At 42.1% G+C, this 23961-nt stretch overlaps 1 protein-coding gene across 2 annotated transcripts; it reads right to left on the bottom strand.

Annotated features, from left to right (window-relative positions):
* Positions 1–1003: 1003 nt before the first annotated feature.
* Positions 1004–23913, bottom strand: LOC311031628 (beta-1,4 N-acetylgalactosaminyltransferase 2-like). 2 transcript variants are annotated; one of them, XM_084038023.1, is made up of 12 exons: positions 23817–23913; positions 15297–15430; positions 12556–12699; positions 12222–12328; positions 11357–11394; positions 4967–5033; positions 3666–3779; positions 3361–3447; positions 2690–2871; positions 2293–2436; positions 1848–2076; positions 1004–1765 (listed from the first exon to the last, which is right to left on the bottom strand). In XM_084038023.1, the coding sequence occupies exons 1-12, from the start codon at positions 23817–23819 to the stop codon at positions 1566–1568; spliced, it is 1449 nt and encodes a 482-aa protein (XP_083894149.1). In that variant the 5' UTR covers positions 23820–23913; the 3' UTR covers positions 1004–1565. The 2 variants fall into 2 exon arrangements, with proteins under 2 accessions (XP_083894149.1, XP_083894148.1); XM_084038022.1 differs by lacking the exon at positions 23817–23913 and adding an exon at positions 17737–19411.
* Between the last annotated feature and the right edge of the window lie 48 nt (positions 23914–23961).

Raw genomic sequence — 23961 nt, forward strand, 5'->3', positions numbered from 1 at the left:
TATATATATATATATATATATATATATATATATATATATATATATTTATATATTATCATTCTATGTTTGTATTAACCAGACCTCACATATAATAGGCCTACTCACAACACAATGCACGGAACTTTAGATCAAGCCATGAGATCAAAATAAAAAGTATCATTTCACCACAAGGTGGCCGCCGAGTGCGGACCTGAACACACGTCATTGAACTTTTAACCAATGAGAACCATTCCGCTGTAGCGGAGGTGTGGACAAGCCAGTTGCAGCCACCGTAGACCGCGCTGCCAAGCGCCGCAAGAAGCGCCTCTTAAAAACTTGTTCCCGCGATGTTTTGGGTCACGTGATATGGTCGCGACCCTGTGACGTCTTTGCAGTCGGCTGCTAAGTCGGACACAATTCTAGCCATCATGCATCGCTTTCAACCCACAATACATCACGTTAGGTAGCGCGCTGCAGGCGGCTACATCAAGTCGAATTCGCCTATTGCCTGAGAACACCCAGTTCACCAACTGAGAACTCCCGGGTGAAACGTGTGAACATTCAGGTGGAACGGAACGCCTCTGTTAGCGGGCTTTAGCTCCGATTGTTTTTTTACCCAGACCGAGTCGATCGGGACCTGAACTTGGTGTTCAGTGGCGAGCCAGTTAAAGTGAAGGTTTGACTGTGGAGGAACTAGCAACGCGGTGGTGGCCAGCCGCAGGATTCCTGCAGAACACAGCATCATCGATTCCCCCTTCATTCACAGACAGATAAGATTGACACTCAAAAAAATCTACCCGGGTAGTTCGAACACAGATATTACAAGAACACACACTCATACACAAGAGACCTTTGCTTCTTTCCGTAAAGGAGCAGTGCACATGGAACTTTACTCCTTATTTTCTTTGAGGAAACCTCCAAAGAGGACACTTTATTTAAAGTTTATTTTTTTTTTTTTTCATTTATTTTGGGCCCATTTATTGTGCATATGTGCACACTAGGAAGCCGGCTTAGGTAGGCAGGGTCTGTAACTTTATGTTTATTGTTTTGTGTACAATACATTTGAATTCAAACCATCCAGTTGTGTGTGTGTGTGTGGTATCTCTGCTGACAGGCTTTCAGGCTCTGCAGTCGTTCCTGGATCTTACTGATACTGGTCTAATAGTAAAATATCATCAACATACTTACCTCTGAACCGTTACACAAGACAAACATGCATTCTTACATTACAATGGAGACATACACAACAGACTGTACAACATTCTCCTGTTCTTGGTGGTAAGCCACTGTCCCACTGAGATCTGATTGCGTGCCAGCATGTGGAGACGTTTTCATGGTGTGAATAACTATTAACTGAATAATTTTTTTTTTGTCATAACAGGCCATAGAAAATATGGGGAAGCTTAACTTTAACAAAACTATACAAAATAATGTAATGGTAAAAAAGCAGCTCTCTGCAGGGAGTCCAGCCCCTCACCACACGTCCCAGTCAGGGACACTCCCCAGTCAGGGAAACACTGGCTCCGGAGTGAGGAATCCTCGCTACGGATACCTAAGAGCAATGACCAATGTCCTCTAGTGGTCTTCTATCCATAGGCGACACACTTTAGGTAGTTTTTGAAGAAGTGAAGCTGCAGTTTTAACTCTGTGTCACTCTTTGCAGGGTATCTGAATTGGTTGTAGGTTGGTTCTTCGTCCTTTTTGTGGACCATTCTGGGTTGATGGCCAATGGACACGTGATTACACGTGGCAACCATCAAGGAACCCAGGCCATCCATGAAAAACTCTAGAGCCAGAAACAGACAATTACCCTTTTAGACAAACTGGAACAACGTCGACTTGGACTCCAAACTTTGTCTGGGACTTACCCGAGTGCGCCACCCTCTGCAGCTTAGGGTCAAATCCCACCCGTTGTACAGAATGTGTACGAGCCAGGAAGAAGTTGACCACCCCGCTGGCCAGAGAGCATTGTGGGTAGCCAGGAAGTGAGTGGAACTTCCCATTAGACTTCCTGTGCAGGCAGCCGCCATCCATTTCATCTCCTTCCTCATAGATGAGAGAGAAATAAAACTGGTTCCCTTGTACCGCCCCGCCGACCTGTCAGAACAGAGAGACCAGAGAACCAGGATTTTAACTCACTACTGGTCAATATTGCCCAATGCATGCTGGGATAGGATCCAGTTGACACATTGTAGTTGTACAAACAGGTGCACAGGAGGATGAACAGCGCTGTTTGCAAGAGAAGTTTTTATACTTTTTATTCCAGTAAACCCCCCAGTACACCCCCTCGGACCTGAGCCATTTCATTCTCACCACATCCAGTTCAGGGACCGCCTCCATCACCTCCACCAACTTCTCTATCTTCGTCTGCTCCGTAAACACAAAGTCGTCGTCCACCCACAGGAAGTACTTGGTGGTTACCTGGGAGACGGCCAGATTCCTGCCAGCAAACCAGCCCTGAAGAAGGAAACACAGTGCATCATTTCATTTCAAGATAGTTAAATTTAGCAGAGCATTGTCAAAACATTGAGTTCATATTGATGCTTACTTACATTGATACCTGTAGTATTTCAATTCATTATACAATCACCATCCTCAGTGTTAAAACAGATTAACCCGAAAAGAGGACAAAACTCAGTTTGATGGAGGACAGACAAATAAATGAAAAGTCTTAGAAAGAGAGTCTGTGTGTGTGTGTGTGTGTGTGTACCTGGGCTGGAGGCATGAAGTACTGTCTGATGTGTTCCCCAGTAATGTGCTCTGGTTCAAAGCTGTCATCGGCAATGATGACTTCTATGTCGCCATAGAAACGTCGGATGCTACTCAACAACACCCTGAGTTGTGGGTAGCGCAGGAATGTCTTCGTGGCGATGGTGACGTGAGCTCTGATATCTGACGGATGGAGAAGTGGCGTCAATTAGAGCAACAAGATGAGGCTAGATTTAGGTTAAAACAGGACGTTTTCCTTTTCAAGGTAACCTGCATTAATTGGGCAGAATGGTCGTCTCCACTTTCAAACAGTTGTCCCTTCTCAGCCAAAACATGTATCCATAGCAACTGGCTGTAAGCTTGAGGATACGTTATTCTATTATATATTATTATGTTATAATTCTGTGGCTAAAAGCCACTATATAAATGTATTCATTCATTCACAAGTATTTGAATCACACTATTGTTACACGAAAAGATGCAAGCTAGGATGGAGAATGAATAACACGTTTAACTTCATAAAACTAGTCCGGAGTCGTTTCCCCAAAAGAAAGACAGTTAGATTAATCATCCTGAATCTTTCATAGTTTGATTTTAAAATTTGGCTAGTCCTAAATATAAGACAGCAGATGTGATGTTTTGAAAAGACCACCATGATGAGTGCACTCCTACCTGTTCCCATGTCGTACAGGACTGGCAGGTGAGGCTGTTTGATGGTAATGGGAAACACCGCCTCGTGGTCCTCAAACTGGAAGGACGCTGAGTACAGGAAAGGACAGCTAAGCTGCGTCTTACTAGTAGCACATTCGTTCATTATGACATTTAGGAAACAAAGTTACACTAACTCAGTATTTCAAATTTTACGTTAAAGAAACATTTGGCACTTTTTGATTACTTTTCCTGTATCGTGACTTAGGCATGCCATTTTGTACATTTCATCTCTGTAGATTGTGGTTTCCAGTTTCTCAGAAGCATACCGAGGTCTCCAGTGTGTATGTGGTAGACAGTGCTGGTGTAGGACACTTTGGCCAACAGGAAGTTGAGGAGCACCAGGCTGCTAGACTCCAGAATCAGTCCGGTTTCACCGTCACCTGATACAAGAACGTCGCAATAGTCAAACAGCAGCTGTTTAATCACCACCTTCTAACCACATTAGAGAGTTTGTTTAAAGTGATTGGTATTACATTTAGGTTAAGTCATGAAGAATCTCAGGTGTTAACAGGTGACTTTGGCAGTTAAAGACAGGCCTAACTGTAGGACTATCATAGCTTTTTGCTACACCTTAATGCAAGTTATATCAATATGGCGTCACTAAAAACACATTTCATTTCTAAGGCAACTTGTCCAAACACACTCTCATATGGCTGAAAAGGTTTGTTGGTTCTCTCTCACCATAATCCATCCAGCACTAGTTGATTAGTTGGGTTTGCCATTATTTTCTCCTAATGGAGATCTTGATGAAACAGTTAGTATTCGTTTCTTTTGTTTGACTGATTCAACCATAAACAAAAGGCAGCATGTCATCAACTATTGTCACTTAGTCTTTGACTTTTTGTTGTCACAAATTCAACTTAACTAGGTTATAGTCCCAGTTCTTGAATGAATATGACTATTAAGTGTGTGAGGTCATGGGAGGCTGTGTCCTGGAGGAGAGCTATATTCCCCTGAGATGGCTCCAACCGCTGACTGCTATTGCTCAGTTCAGAACTCCACACCTCAACCCACCAACACACCCGAGGCTGATCGGTGACTAATTGACTGAAGGGCTTTTGAGGGTTAGAGACGCAGGGAGTGCGAGAGTGTGGTGGTGGAGATGGGCTCCATGTTGTCTCCTCTGCAGAGGACCAGCCAGTACAAGAGGGTTTCCTGTGTGGAAGTTACCGGGTGGAATACCTACCTGGAGACTGGGATACTTAAGTGTGGATTGAAGCGTTTACGGGGGTAGACTTCAACAGTGGTGAGAGCCGAAGTTTGGAGGGAGGCTGAATTCCCCTCCCCACTGACGGAACATTGTTTGACTGGGTTGAACCCGAAGGCTGTTTATGTTCCTGAGTTGGGATTCCACCGTTAAAGGGCTGGACAGACATTAATTTAACCTTTGGACCATTAGAGAGCAGCTGAAACCTTATTTACAGTTTAAGTTTGAAACACCATTTCTGTTAATCCCCAAGAACATTATTAAATCCTTGATGATATTCAAACTTTGTGTCCGTGCACTACTTGAACTGTCCCGCTGAGAGCCGTGTAGCCTCTCATGACATCACAAGTGGAAACTCACCTTTGACCTTTACTCCATCAGCTGTAGTCTCTGTGGTGAGGACCCCTTTGGACACATTCAAGGACACCTAGAAGAGAGATTTCTGAATAAACCATGGACTACTGAAAGTACTTGGATCAGTAAGATCACAGGATCACTAAGCACAATGAATTCATTGGTAATTTGTATAGTTTTTGGTCGTGTCTAGATGGTGACCCTCAATTCTAACCTCTCCCGAGATGCTTGAAGATGAGCGTTGATTTGGAATAGTTAATGTTGTTGCGTCATCGGCTTGTGAATGTGTATGAAACAATGTGTATGAATGAGTTAGATGTGCAGGCGGCTCCTTTGCCATCAGTGCATGAATGTGTGTGTGTGAATGGGTAAAAGTGACTGAATATAGTGTGAAGTGCAACCAGTAGCTAGTTAGCTAGAAAAGCGCTATATGAATGCAGGCCCATTTTACCATTTACCATGTGCATCATTTCCAGTGTTACGTCCCAACTAGTTTTCAAACTAACTGGTTTCCCTATACCTGCGGGCGTTGTGTTCACCCAACAGCAGCCGTTGTGGTCGGCCTCGGTCTCTGGAGTCGTCACACATTCACAAACATATTACTATCTCATATCTACTGTGAAAATTATATTGCTACAGGGTACATTTCTCTTGTTTAAATGCTGTTGACACTGAACACACTAGCGTTGCTATTTGCGTGGAGTGTGTGAAAATGTGACTTTTGTGTGTTGGTATGGTACCTTGCAAATAGAGGGATGTCAAAAATGCATGACTCAGTCCCGAGGTTAGGAGAGTTCATTGGGGAAATAAGTCTCGCCAGAGTTTTCACAAGTTTCTGCAAATCAGGGGTTACCCCCATCTAGACACAACCAATGATTTTGCTTGCCAAAAAAAAAAAAAAAAAAAACTTGGAGTAAAAGCAAAAAGACACCAGGCTTTTAGTATGCATTTGTTTGTGTTTATAATGACTTCAATATAACCAAACTGAAAGAAGGCCATCCCCAAACCACAAAATCAGATCAGAGAAGCTGAGAGAGCAAGAAGAGGCCCTGCAGTCGGTACAGGAAAGAGCACGAGGGTCCCTGCAAAGTGCTCAATGTGAGCAGGACCGGGCGGGCAACTGAACCTTGGTTCTAGTTCTAGGTCTATTTGTTGAACTGTGAGCTTACCGCTAGGGTTGGGAATCGAGATCCGGTTCCAAATAGGAACCGGTTCCTAACCTCCGGTTCCGGAACCGTTAAGAAGCTGTTGGAATTGCGATCCTTTTTTTTCGGTTCTTAAACGTCCGCACTAGTTTGTTTGTTTTACTCCGCTCGCACTAGTTTGTTTGTATTACTCCGCCCGGCGTGCGGAGACTCCGCGATAGAACGATCAGTAACGAGTAGTCTAACGCGCTACTATTGCCAAACCAGTAGTCAGATTAAAGTTACTTATCCAAATACACGGCGCGTTACTATTTTTGTCAGTAAAAAAAAAGATCTGCTTTCTTCTTGCGTCTCGGACGGTCGCGTGTAGTCGGCTATACCGGCAGAAACGTAAACAATGGAGGGGGAGAGATACGCATTTTCCAGCTGGAAATACAAGCATTATTTCGACTTCATCTCAGCAAAAGATGGCAACATAAAGGTTCGTTGTACACTCTGTGTTAAAAACAAAGTGTTGTCTACTTTCAAGAATACAACGTCAAACTTAAAAAAACATTTAGAGTCACAGCATGGCACAACCACATTAAAAGAGCAGGTCCCGCCCGGTGATGGTGAAAAGGCGCAGCGTGTGAATAAACAAGACGAGTTCTCGATTTCACGGAACTCCTGCTAACTCAGTCTGTGCTGAAATCTCTCTTGAGAGTGTTTAGTGGAGAAATGTCTCGCTGCTTGCTGGCCCCGCCCCCTCCCTTCGTCATCACGCCGCTCATACTTGAGGACTCATTTGTTTCATAAAACCAATCCTTGCTGCTCTAATGCCGGTTCAATATTCATAAAATGTTCATTCATGATGTTACTGCCATTACAATATGCAAACAATTATTTAAGTTAAGTGAAGTCAAGAAAGACTGTCTTTATTTTTTTATATAAAAACATGTATTTTCTATCAGGAAATAGTTTTCAAGTGCAACTTAAAATGTCAGTGGATACATTGTTGATGTTACTGTTAAAAAAGCACATCAATAAAGTGAGTATTGGCAAAATCGGTAGTCTGATGCAGCTGTTGAACGTAACTAATGAAGTAACTTGTAATCTGACTTAGTTACTTTTAAAATCAAGTAGTCAGTAACTTAACTAAGTTACTTTTTAAAGGAGTAGTCAGTAGTCAGATTACTTTTTCAAAGTAACTGTGGCAACACTGGACCTGTTGACCTGCACCTCAAAGAATCGGAATCGAGAATCGTTTAGAACAGGAATCGAAACAGAGGATTGGGATCGGAATCGGAATCGGTAAAATCCAAATGATGCCCAACCCTACTTACCGCTAATATCCAGGAACATGCTAGCACTAGCCAGACACCGGCGGCACAAACTTTATTGGCTCTGTACTGTGCCGTTTACTCCCTCCAGCATTTTATTCACAGAGGGGTGTATATCTTTTCATTTAGGGCTGAACAATATGACCAAATCTTCTATCTTGGTATACACTATACCTCTATATACACTGCTCAAAAAATTAAGGGAATACTTACATCACACATCAGATTTTGAACAAATTATTCAAGTTCATCAAAAACCATTACTGATGTACATAACGTCCCACAGGTGCTCGATTGGATTTAGATCAGGGGAACATGAGGGCCACGCAATAGCATCCAGGAACTGCCTATACACTCACTGAGGCCGGGCTAGTCCTGCACCAGGAGGAACCTGGGGCCCGCTGCACCAGGAGGAACTACGGGCAAGGTCTGACAATGGCTCTAAGGATGTCATCCCTGTTCCTAACAGCAATCTGGGTCCCGTTGGCTATGACAAGTAGGTCTGTGCAACCCTCCAAGGATTTGCCTCCCCAGACCATCACTGACCGACCACCAAACCGCTCATGCTGGATGATGTTACAGGCAGCATAACATTCCAAACAGCGTCATCAGACACTTTCAGGACTTGGAGGTCCCGTTGTAGGGCTCTGGCAGTGCTCCTCTGGTTCCTCCTCCACAAAGGAAGTTTTGCAGGCGTTGTTTAAACGGCAAGTTAAATATATAGGACACTGGCAATGATTTGACATACTAGATGTGGGCAGAGCCCAAACTACCTGCAAAATTGAAATGCTGGAACGACCAAGCCAATGCCAATAACATCATCCTATTCATAGTTACATTGCTTTGGTATTTATCATCTTTAAATTTGACAATAGGAAAAAGCTGTATTTGAAAAGTTCTATTTGAAAAGCAAGGGATAAGAGGAGCGACCCGGCCCGGAGGAAACCCAGGCCCCAGTCTGGAGCCAGGCCCAGAGGGATGGCCCGTCGGTGAGCATCTGGTGACCAGGCTTTTCACAGAGCCCAGTCAGGCACAGTCGGAAGAAGCCACGTGCCACCTGCTTCTCAGCAATCCGGTGGGCTCACGGGCTACGGGTGGCAGTGAAGGCCAGGGACCTCGACGGACGAGACCCAGGCAGCAGAGGCTGGCTCTGGGGACGTGGAACATTACCTCTTTATGGGGGAAGGAGCTGGAGCTTGTGCGGAAGGTGGAGCGCTACCAGTTAGATCTGGTGGGTCTTACCTCTACGCACAGTCTTGGTTCTGGAACCGTACTCCTGGATAGGGGTTGGACTCTTATCTTCTCTGGAGTTGACCAAGGTGTGAGGCACCAGGCGGGTGTGGGGATACTCACAAATCCCCGGCTGAGAGCCGTTGTGTTGGATTTTACCCCGGCGGACGAGAGGGTCGCCTCCCTAGGCCTTCGGGTTATGGGGGGGGGGGAACTCTGACTGTTGTTTGTGCATATGCACCAACAGCAGTTCGGAGTATTCGGCTTTCTTGGAGACCCTGACTGGGGCTCCAGTAGGGGACTCCATAGTTCTGCTGGGAGACTTCAACGCGCACATGGGCAACAATGGAGATAACTGGAGCAGCGTGATTGGGAGGAACAGCCTCCCTGATCTAAATCCGAGAAGTCGTATTTTATTGGACTTCTGCGTTAGTCATGGACTGTCCATAGTGAACACCATGTTCGAACATAACGATGCTCATAAGTGTACATGGTACCAGAGCACCCTAGGCCGAAGGTCGATGATTGATTTTGTGCTTGTTTCGTCTGATATGAGGCCGCATGTTTTTGACACTTGGGTGAAGAGAGGGGCGGAGCTGTCAACTGATCACCATCTGATCTGGTGGTGAGTCGGGTCAGAGGGTGGGGGGATCCTTTGGACAGACTTGGTAAGCCCAAACGAGTAGTGCGGGTGAACTGGGAATGGCTGGAGGAGCCCCCTGTCCGAGAGATCTTCAACTCACATCTACGGCGGGGCTTTTCTGGCATCCCTGTGGAAGTTGGGGGCGTTGATCCTGAGTGGAGGATGTTCAAAGCTTCCATTACCTGCGACGGTGAGCTGTGGTCTAAAGATCTAAGGTGCCTCAAGGGCCATAGCGCTTGAACACGGTGGTGAACACTGGTTGTCAGGGAAGCGGTCCGACTGAAGAAGGAGTTATTCCGGGATAAATGATCTAGGAAGACTCCGAAGAAGGTACCGACAGGCCCAAAGCACCTCTAAATATGAGGCCATGGTTCTCAGCAGGAAACCGGTGGATTGCCTGCTCCAGGTAGGGAATGAGTCCTTACCCCAAGTGAAGGAGTTCAAGTACCTCAGGGTCTTGTTCGCAAGTGAGGGGACAATGGAACGCGACATTGGCCGGACATTCAGAGCTGCAGGGGTGGCATTGCATTCTCTGTACCGCATCGTTGTGATGAAAAGATAGCTGAGCCGGAAGGCAATGCTCTCGGTCTCTCGGTTAATCAGTTGCTGGCATCTCCCTGAGAAAAGCTCATCCGTGAGGGACTCAGAGTAGAGCCGCTGCTCCTTTTACGTTGCAAGGAGACAGCTGAGGTGGTTCGGGCATCTGGTAAGGATGCCTCCTGGCGGCTCCCTAGTAGAGAGTTTAGGTTCTCTGCCCGAGCCGGGTCGGGCCAAAATTTCCCACCACTACCCTCGGGCCGGGTCGGGCCTTTAAACAAGCGTTTGTGTTTGTTCGTTCGTTCGTTTTATGTTTTGTTTTTTTTCTATCATTGCTTTATTGGCCTAATCTGAGGAGAACTCTAGGCATTATTGGTTATATGTTTAGCAGAGTAGGTCTACGTAAGAAATGTGTACAAAGTTACACAAAGTAAAAAAAAAAAAAAAAAAGACGTTACACATAGTGCATCATTCATAACGGTTCCGCTCTGTGCAGCTAAATCAAAGAATAAAGGAGTTACGCGAAAAGTGCAACATTGAACTTGGAGACATAAAGGATAAATTAAAAACAGGACAATTAACGTTGAGCAAGTCATCAGGAAAGTCCGAGGTACGGGATCATTTCAAGTGACTAGTGGGAGAATAAGGCGATAACATACGTGTTGGTTTTGTCCAGTCATATCCTAATCGCGGCACTAACGTAGGCTATAAAATTATTTGTAGCCTATATTTTTGTGACTGAGCTCGGTGCCGCTTCCCACGGATATGCACATACAACAGCCTCATGCATTAAAAATAATTGTCGGGTTGAAATTGGGCTCAGGCTCTTAATTACAGTTAATGTGTCGGGCCGGTCCGGGTTGGGAGGAGGCCACAGGGAAGACCCAGGACTATGTGGAGAGATTATACCTCCACACTGGCCTGGGAACGCCTCGGGATCCCCCAGTCAGAGGTGGCTGATGTGGGCCGGGAAAGGTAAGTTTGGGGTCCCCTGCTGAAGCTGTTGTGACCCTACACCGGATAAGCGGTTGAAGATGCTATGCTATGCATGCTATACATATTATTGGAAAAAGATATCAACTTACTAAATACAAAATAAAGGCTTTTGGAATCATATTAATCTTTTGCAGCAGTTTCAGGGCCTGAACACGTGTTAGTGAGGGTGCAACAAGATGGCTGCTGGACAGTACAATGATAAATTGTTAAAATCAGATCCAACAATTCGAAAACATTCAGGTGTAAAGTTTACGTGCAGTAAAGATTAATGAGTAAAGATTCGTAGCAGTGATGGTGACCAGATGAGCCAGTCGGTGATCTTGACATTGTAAAATATCTTTGCCGAGTCAAATTAATCTCCACAACCAAAGTGGCAGGAGCAAAATGTTCATAACCCACGAGCCAACGTTAGTCATGTTCTATACGTAGCACGTCCCATGTACTGTATCTTGAACGCAGCCATCTTGTATGAACCCGCCAACACTACCATTCTAGCAGTCTGTTGCATCAATGGGATCACACCAACCTTGTAGCTGCTTCTTTGTCCTGCATGCAGTGCTAAACCTGAAATAAAAGTGACCTCATACTTTTACAGAAGGAAACATTCACCTCTGGCTTTGATGACTTTTACAAACAGGGGACTTCCTCCAGTTAAACTGTAAAAGTCTCCAGTTTCCTGTCTGCCTCTTTACCATTGTCACTCTACCCTGATATGAAATAAGGCACAAATAAATTTTAATTCTCAAAGCAAAAAAGGTTGGAATGCAGCCTTCACTGCACTGTCGAGCACAGTTAAGGCCATTAACCCATTCTAACCCAGACACATTACCTTTGATAAATAATTTTATTGAATTGATTAGTTTTATGTGTACATTTATTAAAGAATTCTTTGAATTCAACAACAGAATTTCACACAAAATAATTGAGTCAGATAAATTAGCTGAGCAGCTCATTACCATTTTTCTTATTGTGATAAAAGACGTTGGCTTATCTGTGACATTTCTTGTTTGTATATAGTCAAGAAATTTGGTCAAAACAGTTTAAATGTAACACAGGACGTGTTAGTAAGCATTCAAATTGTAAAATCGGTTGAAACTTAACTTAGTAACAAAAACAAGCATTAGCTCATTCTGCCAAATGTGCCTGTACATATAACTTGCAAAACGTATTGTCTTCAGAGAGTTTCGTGTCATCTTCTCTTACAGTCTGAAGGTTTGCATTAAAAACACCAACGGTACTAATGAACCAGGACATTAATCCATTGCCATTGTTCTGCCAAATTTGTTCATTTGTGCACAAAGACAACATTTATACTTTGCCACATGGATGATTGCAGCAAGCTGTAAAACTTTGATGTATTGTAAAAACTAGACAGAGATAAAGCAGCATACCTGGTATGAGAGTGGAGGTCAAAGGTAGCACTGTAAAACCCTGGATAGGATACTGAAGAGGAGAGTTGGATGGAGCAAACAGCAGTCTGGATAAAACGGACGTAGTCCTGTTGGAAAGAAAAAGGTTTATACACAACAAGTGCAAACAACTTTTTTTTGTCATTTGACGCTTCAGTTTTTTTTTTATTGTGTTTTTATTGTGTTTTAAATAACGTTTTTATAACAATGGGTACTAAATGCCATGATAGGATATTCATGGGGGTAAACATGAGGATAATAATGCCTAAGTGGTAATTGGACAGAGCATCTCAGTGATCCATCCACCCATCTATACCTGGCTTTGTGTTGTTGGAACTGCTTTGATCGCCGTGTCATCAGCTCCTCATAGTGGTCCTTAGGGAGGTGATCTTTGAGAAGCGTGGAGCCGCGAGGACAAGTGCATGGACCCGGTGGGGGAGGTTGACTCGAGGGTGGAATCCTGGAAGGGTCGTATGGAAGCCGTGACACAATTCTGTTCTCCGTTTTGTCATATTATCAAGAACACTAAAACATTGCTGGAGGGCTTGCACAAAACAACAACTAAAGACCTAACCAATCTAATATAACATCCTATTACAAGTCGAAGATGCTGTAGCCCAATCGTGGTCCGTGCCCCTTGTTTGGGCTTTTCCAGTGAGCCATAGGGTTTGAAGTGTTTTTTGGTTAATACTATAATTTTGCATACGCATGAACTTTCTGCAAGTGTGTTTTTTTGGGAATGGAGGGCAATCATGCACACTTACTTATCTCGTGGCCACAAATTAATTAAAACGAGGGAACTAATTGTATCTTGTGCGAACAATGTAGTAAAACGTGGCCTCAATAAATAGATTTTTTTCTCAGGATGTCCTCTCCGGGGCTCCGTAGGATACTGATGGGAATGTATGCCAATATATTCCAATAAACACAATCATTCAATTAATTCAGAAATGTTGGGTCATCTCCAGATACTCCACGACTACAGAGAGTGAAGGTTCATTTCCATCCATTACAAACCTTTTTGACCTCTTTTGTACCTGTAGTTTTACAGTCCATGACACAACAACATCGTTTATGAATCCCCTCAACCCAAAAAGTCCCAGAATCCATGTTCAGCATTTTACACCAACCCCTTGAAAAGACCATTAGTGACATGGACGGTGGGAGCCATTTTGGATTTGGGGCCAATAACAAACTGAAGGATATGGCTCAATGCGTTGAACCAGAGATGACAAATTCACTGTAAACCAACTACATCTCGAAGGAAATGCAAACATAATACAATCCTTATTTTTTTCCTATATATATATATATATATATATATATATATTTATATATATATATATATTTATATATATTTATATATAGGGTCATTCCATGCCAACTTAGCCACCCATGTACATGACACCTCTGAGATTTTGCTGAGTTTCAGGTCAATATCTCAAACGGTTTGCCCGTGGCCAAGTGCCACACCTGTTTGACACATTGGAATTTTGCATTTCATTTGTTGGCATTTTTGGAGGCCAATAACTTCTGTTCTAATATTGATAGAAGACTGAAAATGTGTCTGTTAGTTCATTGTAGTTTGTACTACACAATTCTGCAGAATCAACATTCCTTACTGTTTGGGTGAGAGGTGGGTCACCTAAGTCCGAAAAAAATTTGATGGCATGTGTGATTTTTCTCTTTTTGGGTGCCACTAGCACCACGATTAATTATCATATTTATTCTAATTATAATTAATTATTCTGTTATATTTGGGAACTTTGCTCTTGCCAAAATTAATTTGAAGGGTATGGTACCACTAGTGGGGGTTTTATGGGGGTCCAAAAACCCTTTCGGGTAGAGGTGACTCTTTTGGAACCCCATATTTGGACCCCCAAATGACCATGTGGGCACTTGATGATCCTAATGGGATTTATACCAGATAAAGATACATATTTGTTATTTTTAATGAAATAAAACCTTTGACTATGAAGCTCCATAATATGAATTTTATTCTTCATAATGCACCATTTAGGACATTTTTTCCAGAAGTCTGGAATGTAGATCAGGGATAATTTAGTGATGATAAAGCATAAAAATTGTGGAAATAACTGAGTATTATGCTCAGCGATGGCAAACAATTAAATATTTAGACTGCACACTCACAAATTAACCCCTTATCTCCAAGTCAGTGGCCAAGTCTGCAGGCCACTGATGCAAACCATATTCTGACACCAATGGAGATGTTTCAGTGGGCAAAAGAAAACATTTAGAACATTACATTCTTCTTTGTTAGTGCAGAAGATATTAAAAAACACGAGGAAATGTACAAAGAGGAGAGACGTTACACCTCGGCCAAAACGATCAGTAGAACACGATCACATCATTGCTTTATACCATAATTTCCAAAAATAAGATACGGATGAAAAGAATATCACAGGATACAATACTCACAGATGTCGATGCAGGACAACAATCAGATTCGGAACACTTGGATACAGAACACCCGGAGGCAGAACACTCGCAGAACACTCGCAGTCAGATCAACCACAAAACTATATTTTACATTGCCTATATCTATGATGATGACTGGTTCATTGGAAACATTGTTGAACGTTCAGATTTCAGTCTTCTATCAGTATTAGAACAGAAGTTATGGGCCTCCAAAAATGCCAACAAATGAAATGCGAAATTGCAATGTGTCAAAAAGGGGTGTGGCACTTGAAATTCAAATGGACGCCACAGGCAAACCTTTTGAGATATTGACCTGAAACTTCACTGAAACTGCATATTTTCACTGCTTTTCAGCAAAATCTGAGAGGTACCATGTACATGATATATATATATATATATATATATATATATATATATATATATATATACACACACACACACACATCAGTTTCTCTCTTCGGACTGTTTGTGTGCCTGTACTTGTTTTCACACAGTCTCTAAATCACCTTTTCTCACAATAGAACAATAACAAAATAAAAGGTCATGTAGAATAGTGTAAAGTGTCATTTTAAGGTACATCAGTAAGAAGTGCAAATGCAGGAACAGAGTGAGCTTTACCACAGTTTGTGTGTCTTGGGGGCGTCTTGGTCTCGCTCTCCAAGACAGTTGTGGAATATCATGAAGTAGACCGTCAGCAGAACGATCACACACACAGCAGCGGCCGTCTGAAGTGCTCTGTTAGACACACCCATCTGCAGGGACAGAAACACACTTAATGTTTAGCCTCTTAATCCCTCAGCAGAAGATTCCTCAAAGCTCTTAATCGGGTAGAACATTTTGTGTTCACTGCCACAAGACTGAACAGGATCTGCACCCTTCATAACTTGTTAACAACAGAACAAACAGCACGCTGCAGTTAAACAGGTTCCCTAGAAGATGACTTACTAACCACCTGCTGCTACTCTCGCAATCGTTTGTTTGCTATGTTTCAATATCTGTAAGTATCCATCCATCCATCCATCCATTTTCTACCGCTTATCCTGTATTTAGGGTCACGGGGGGGCTGGAGCCGATCCCAGCTGTCATTGGGCGAAGGCAGGGTATCTGTAAGTATATTGAACCAAATTATATCCTGGAAGTCTGACGTCTGTTCTCTTAGATAGTTAAACAACTCAAATTGGGTTTATTGATTTTGTACATAGAGCATGAATACAATAAAATGTTCACATTCATAAAATGTTCATTATGTATTATATCACAATCAGGTTGCGCAGCAGGCTGTGAAATAGTCACCAAATGCAATCTACTGGTTTCATGTAGTGGGACAAGCATTGTCAGGCTTTTCTTTTCTTTAAGTGTCGTTAGGAACAAAAACAGTGCCAGTGGAAAATCAATTGGGATCGCTTTTCATGGTGGACGCATAAATTAAATAAATCCATTTGACTATGACACCATCAAAGCCACTGACTTGGTAATAATGTTCAATCATGACACCAGTGGTTTGTCGTGCCTCAAGCATGAAAACATCAGCATTAAAGTTGTTATGACACAAAAAAGTGGGCAATTCATGTCCCTGTACACAAATTAGTAGATTTCAATCTCAATTTTTTTTAATTTGACTCCTGTCAACTGTTCCATGTTTGAGTTGTAGAAACACATGTTAGTTATGATTCTCACGTGAAACAGAAACTTCATCCTTCTTTAACTAATTTCAGATATTTATGCATCCCAAATTGAAGCATACATAATGTTGAATTATTATTGAGTAGTCTAAGTCATGACACGGCATGCGTAATGATTGATGTGATGCAGCATTCAACGCAATTACATTTTCATACAAAGTGCAGCTTTTTACTAACAACTAATACAAGTAAACTAGTGGCTAATTAAGAAATAAAATACATACATTTCTCACGCTCAAAATGCTCTTTAATTCAGGAAAGCTCCAGAGCCACAGCTTCAGAGATGATCAATGGTGAAAATATAATTGATTAGGTTGAAAAATATTAGCTGAAACAATATGTAAAATTCAGAGCATTAGACTGTTTTTTTTTCTAATTGGTTTGGAGATTTCATATCTTTTCTGCCTTTACCTCAAATGCGAACAACAAGAGCGAAATTATTGATTTCGTTTGAACAATGACTTTCATGAATCACCACTTTTCTACTGGACCTAGTTCACCAGCAGCAGGATTTGTGTCCTGCTCTAGTTTTATTCTCTCTTTTTGTACCAACTTCAGCCATTTTCCTTTTATTCCATCAAAATCTTAATATATATATATATATATATATGCACATTATAAATGCACTCCACACTTTTATCTTCACATTTCATAGACGGCTTCAAATTGTATTTGTCAAATTTCCAGTGTCTATCCACCAGGAAGAAGCTCCCTCATTTAAATTGAAAGCATTATAAGCCATGGCAATATTATGGAAAAACTCCTTTTCTCACCATTTGCGGTCCAGTTCCTTTCGTTCCGTTTACACAACATAAATAAGTTACTGTTCCCACAAAAAGCGTATGCGGGTAGACAACCTGCTTTTTAGTGAGTTGGGACATGTTATGGCAGTTTCTGTCACTATCATGAAAAAAGCACATGCCCTTACCGACTGCCAATTACAATAAAAAGTCTTCAGCCATTATTGAAATAAAACTGGAAACTGCCAACAACTCAGACATCTTAAATGTAACAGGTTCCAAATGACTTTTCTAAAAAGGTTCACATGCTATAAAAAGGTTTGGAGCCACTGGTTTCATTCTAACAAATGTGTTGTATTGTCTAACTGGTTGTGCAAGAGTGCAGTATTTCACTCTGGAATGTGTAGAAGAATGAAGATACAGGAGAAAATAAGTATATAATAATAATAAGTACTTCAAAATGATACTTAGCAGCTTATAAAGAGTATATATGCAGAGTGAAGGTAATAGAGGAAATCCTACGATAACAAAGTGGATGACTGATATGTGTGTGTGCTGCAGAATGCAACAAGTAATATACAGAAGAGAAAAATGTCAGGTCTTAGAAGCTTAAAGACAAGTCTCAGCAAAACCTACCTTCTGTGCTGCACCCATCAATGGGACATTAGAGGGGAAGGACCAGCTGCATGGTGCATCTCCCGAGACCACGACGCCAGGCAAACAGAACAGCAGAGCAAACACACACACAGCTGGACCCAATCAGCATGTAATCAACACCACGACGCTGGGCACAGGTGTAACCCGAGTGACTGGCCAAACTCACTGCCACCAGTAGGGGTCGCCACATCACTCACAGCTGATGTTTATTCAGGCCACAACAAAGTCTTTTTTTCTGCACCTGTAGTAAAGCACTCCACTGTAGGGCTTTATTTAAATACATTCTTAATCCTTTCAGATCACACACCTTTGGAAGCCGAGAACGGCCGTGGATTTTTTTTATGAATTTTATTTTATCTCGTGAACGACTTATTATTTTTCGTTATCTCATGATGATTTACCTTTATAACCATGCAGATCTTTAAGAAGTAGTTCTTAGAGATAACAGTTTGTTTTCGAGATAACACTGACTTCAAGCTAATGCACTGCCATGAACAGCTTCTACCGGTAAGTTACATGTAAGCTAACATTAACTTTGCAATACGGAAGCCGTTACAGAAGCGCATTAGCTAGTCACAGCAAACAAAGGTGACAAAGCAGACGTTAAACCACATGCAACATGGCTACCCTCAAGCTCAGCCCCCCCTCTTCAGCCCATTCAATGTTTAAAGTCTCTAAAAGGAGGGTTAACACCTTTTTTTTACTTGATATTCAGTGACTTTTCCGAATTTACTGGGGGCATATAGGTGAACAAAAAATCAACATGATGATCTATGTCCTGTACACACTTTGGACACATCACTTTTCCTTTGGGTCAATTTGACCCCAGGTTGTTTTAGCAATATTACACATATAAGAAATGTCAAAATGTTACAAACATATAAACACTTGCAGAGCAGCCTTGTAACCCTGTCTCTACATGCTCGGCTCTCTCTTCATGCCCTCTCTCAAGTGAAAATGACCTCTTTTTTTTTTTTTTTGTCTGTGAGGTTTTGTCTCGGCTCTTTGTCAGAGAACGTGACATAGAAGTGTGTCTGAGTCAGAGGAAGTAAGCCATGTTCAAGACATAAAGTCAACATTTGAGCTACTCATAACACCACCCATTGAGAAGGTGGAGACGCGTGTAGGATGGTTGGAAGGATGTTGATCCCATTTGCAAGCCTACATCAGGTTGCTTATTTTGGCAGGAAAGGTGAAGCCACAGGAATTCTTTGGAATGTTGACACTGGCACCATGTCTCTCGAAACTAGGCTACAGTATATCGCACCTCCCGGATCGAGGGAATAAAACGCCCTGGCTCGTTTGCATTTCTTTCAACCAATCACTATGGTCTTGGGCGGTGCTAAGCTTCGGAAGCCGCTGTGGTTCGGCAGCAAAAAAGTGTTAGGAGGAAACTTGTTTGGATGGAACGTCGAGCCCCATCATTAACATGGCTGATTCCACATAAAAGAAAACTCCACATAAAACCTGCACGTATGCTGACTGTGTGACGAGACCTTAATTAAAACAAAAGAAACACCTGATTTGATCGTTGGTAACCGTCCGTAAACTTTAGCTCTGGAGGAGCTCACTGGACTAAATAAAAACACAGACGATTTGCTAGCTGTTTGTAGCTGTTGCAAAATTACTAAACCAACAGTGTTGGGAGTAACGCGTTACAAAAGTAATGCCTTACTGTAATGCATTACGTTTTGCTGTAACGCGGTAATGTAAGGCATTACAAAAAAAAAATCGGTAATATTTTACTCGGTACAAATCTCAGTAACGCGCGTTACAATGCATTTTAAACCCGAGATCAATTGGTGTGTTGTTTTTATACAAATTTGCCAAAAGTGTGAAAGCCGGCCCGTGTAACTCTACACTATGTTAATTAAGCGCTGTTGTTAGCAGGCTCCATGAGCTGGACACCGACTCACGGAGCGGCTCCCGGTCGGTCAGAGCGCAGCCGACCCCTGCAGTCACACCGAGGATCAACAGCTGAGGGGGGGCGGCGAAAAGGCGGAGGCTCCGATTCTCTCTGTTGGTTTTGAACCGCTTTTATGTCCGCGTCATAACGCTTTAGGTGCGAGTTTAAAACAGTAGGTTTACTTCAAAACGCGAGCGTCAGACGCTGTCAGAGCGTTAATGAACAGTGTTTTAGAGCTCCCCTAAATGTCTCAGGTAGGCTTTCAGGTAATTTCGCAGCATAACACAGCGCCTTCCGGGTCATTAAAAAAGACAAATCTGGAATGAAAAATGGCACAGTTATTTCATCCCCGAATCCCATTCATAAACACAATATCTAATATCAGTTAACGAGTCGCTTTCCGTTTCTCGTTTTCCGTTTTTAAAACGAATAACGGGATACGAGTCATTTTCCGTTTTTCGTTCTTTTATTTTGAAGCGAAAAACATCACATCCTGCTGTGTAATGAGCTGCATTGAACACAAAAAGATCTATTGAGAACACAGAATCCATATTTCCTTTTATTTTCTGAAAAGTAATGCAAAAGTAATGTAGTGTAATGCCTTACAATTCAAAGACAGTAATATTGTAATGTAACTAATTACTTTGAAATGACAGTAACAAGTAATAAATAATGCATTACGCTTTTGAAGTAACTTGCCCAACACTGTAAACCAATACCAAAACCAATGAACAATGAGTTAAGAGATGTACCAAGACAACTCCGACTGATGGTGGCCGTTTCACAACAAGGACCAACATCGGGCATAAGTAAAGGTTGCTAGCTCTGAGATTGCTGCTGTTGTTTCCCGATGCGAAAGGAGTTTGAGAACGGAGGCACAGAAAGCAGAAGGGGAGGAGTCAAGTCTAAATTCCTTCCTGCGGGTGTTGATCCCGAGCATTCACTTGCTGTTATCTAGACTAAACACCACGTTAAGTGGTTTCCTGCGTGATTCTAATATTTAACGTGAGATCTTTGGCTCATGTTTTGCAATAAAAGTCCAATCTGTTAAGAAACAATATCCTTTTCTTTCTTTCTTTTTTTTCCTTCTTTTCTTCCTCCCTGACTCATATGGCACAACTTGCTGTACCACAAACCTTACAGATTAGATCTAAGAGGAAATCAGTTCAGTTATCAGTTCTTAGAAGGCCAATGGACCGCAGCTTTTAGACTCCACCTCCTACAGCTGACGCCTGCTCTCGTCTACATTCCAGGCGCAGTTCCTCTCGAACGAACCGAAATCTGAGCGTGTGTGTGGGTGTGTGTGTTGCTTTGTGTGTTAAAAAGATACAATGAAAGTTAATTCCAGCTCAGGTTGCATTCAAGACCTACACAGAGGCATACAATCAGCAAAGCAGGACTACAAGCAACTGGTATTCCCCAAGGCTGCGTTCTCAGCCCAATCCTCTACCGCCTCTTCACCCATGACTGCACTCCCTCTCACAACTCACTCATCAAATGTGCAGACGACACAACCATTCAGGGAGGAGGTCCATACACTGACCTCATCATGAACACAGAGAAAACAAAAGGAATAATAATTTAAAAAAACACACCACTACCGTCTGTGCATCAACGGAGAGGTGGTGGAGAGGGTCTCTTAATTAAGTTAATGTGTCTGAACGTGTCTGAATTCAATTACTTTTTCAGTCTGTTACGATAATATTTGCAGAAAGAATATGGTTATTTTTTGTGAAGCTGAGCTGGATTTTCCATATGTCTTTAAATGCATCACAGCTCCATGGACCTGCTCTAGTAATATTGCTAGCCTTGCGTTGAAGCTGCCATTTCCTATTTGGTTATAACTTTGACTGACGTGTGTCATCAGCCAATCAAATTTTGATGCATAGTGACAGAACGCCCCAGTGGCCCAGCGATGTGTCTGGCGCTGATGTCATCAATGAAGCTTGAACCTTTGGCAGGTTTTTTAGAGCATTGTGAGTGAACTAAGCTATGGCCGCTGCCTTCACACCACCTATCGATCCTGTTTCCGATCTCCTTTGTGTGCCTTTTTCAAGGCGCTCGTTTGGAGAGAAGACAGAAATGATTTCAAGAGGAAGACCTACACCTAAGCTGGATGGGCGGACCAAGGCCGGCAAAGGTTTTGTGTGGCACTTCACTGAGGGTAACTACGACCGCTATGACTGGCTATCAGCTAGCACCAAGCGGAACAAGCTATTTTGCTGACCCTGTTTGTTTTCTAATACCAGTGTGGGAGCATGGAACAGCACGGGTTTTAACAGCCTAAATAGCTTCACCAAGGCAGCTATCAAACATCAGGCATCCGAGCGCCACCTTATAGGAGGGAAAATTGGAAGACCTTTGGTGAGTCCAGGGTCGATTTGTAGCTGGATGAGCAGCGGAGACCTGAAGCGCCTCAACCTTGTCATATTTTTGGTACAGCAAGAATTGTCTTTCAGAGGACACGACGAGGGGAAAGAGTCCCTGAATCAAGATAATTACTCTCTCTGCTATCAGAATACGATGCTGAGTTGGATGCGGATGCCGCTTAATAACTGGCTCTCAACTAGGCTACACCTTCTGGCTGGAATAGCTCTTGTAAAATATTTGGCATATAGGCCCTACTAATGTTTCATTTTGTTATTGAAGTGAAGGTGGTGCACTAATATTGTCGCTTTACTTCATTGAATCTGTTGAAGTTGCGCAAACAGACTATGGAATAATAACGGAATATCTGGTAGTGATGCTGCAGTAGCCTAAAGATGTTATGATGCACAGTGGTGTGCCTGTGCGCTGTGGTGGTTGAAGATCAACTGTCTCATTGGCGTTAGTGCATATACCTAGTGCATGACAGTGTATTTTTTTGTGGTTGTGTGTGTGGTTTTTTTACTGAAGGCCCTGATTGAAACCCCACGGTATGCTACTGGTGATAAGACTAAATAACAGGGTAATGGTATGGCAGAAAATAACCTTTTTGGTTAATTAATTTCAAAAATCATAAACATTCAGCAGCTACTCATTGGCTTTAACAGTTAAGGCACCGCAATACTGGCATAATGTTAACATGAATAGACATGAATAAATAAACCACCGAAATGTCTGTAATGTAAATTTAACCCAATTTCCCCCGGGGACAGAAATATTTCAGATCATTAAATCCTCCAGAGTTACTGCAGGGAGTCCCCAAAATGATTTGATCCCAAGCTTTATTTCTTCCAAAAATTTAAATATGTCCAAAAATACACATTAACATGAATACAACCTATATGAGCAGATATAAATCTCCTATTTATTCAATGTTATGAGGTGAATGTGATGTAGAAATGCCAAAATAGAATTAAAATATGTTCTATAAATATATGATTCTGTCAACAATTATTATTGTCATGCCTTAGCATTGTAAACATACATAATTACAGTTATTTTAGACATGGCACTATAAGCTGCACTACACATTATTATTGACCAGTTTAATAAACAACACAATTTTATACATTATGTAATAGGGGGTCCCTCCACTGTGTCACTATAGGCCTCTTCTCTATATCATTAGTTATTACTTTCCTGAGATGTATGAGGCATTGAAGCGAGCATTCCTCCATATTTCATCACATTGTTTCTAAACTTGGACATTATATTTGAGTGTGACTGGGGACGATATCTGTGCCATTAAAGATGGTTTCCAACAGAACAAACGGCAGACTGGCTCAACACTTTCCCCTGAAATATGGCCAACAACTTTCTATTATACTAACTTTCATTTCATAACACGCACAGTGCAGGTCGATAGCTGCCAGGGAAATGAATGCAAACAAGAGAGCCCTTTATCTAACACCAGGATTAAAACATCAGCAAGATTCAAATTCATACTAAATGTACACAGAAAAAGAAGGAGAAACATTGGTATGGTGGCCTGTCACGATCATTCAATGAAGAATCCAGTAAGACAAAGAAAAAAATGTTCAGACCTAAACAATGTGCAAATTATAAATCACTTTGGAATAATTAGAGGAGTACCAGAAACAGCTGTTACTATCACACCAATGTACACTTTATAACAGGTACAATGTGTAATATTACTGAGAGTGGTACTATAGGTGGCAAAATGATCATTTTCAAATGATGGAAATATTATAGAAACATCAGTTCTTACCATTTGCTGTTCTCACCGCTCCACTCTTGTTGAGTATGCAAAACACTAAACAACTTCCTCCAGTTACCTGCTATCTACTAACCTCCCCAAGACAATGCTGACAGTCAAAACAACCCTCCCAACAAATGTTGAAAAACGTGTTTGT

The sequence above is a fragment of the Eutrigla gurnardus genome (assembly GCF_963514095.1).
Source record: "Eutrigla gurnardus genome assembly, chromosome: 20".
NCBI lineage: Eukaryota > Metazoa > Chordata > Actinopteri > Perciformes > Triglidae > Eutrigla > Eutrigla gurnardus.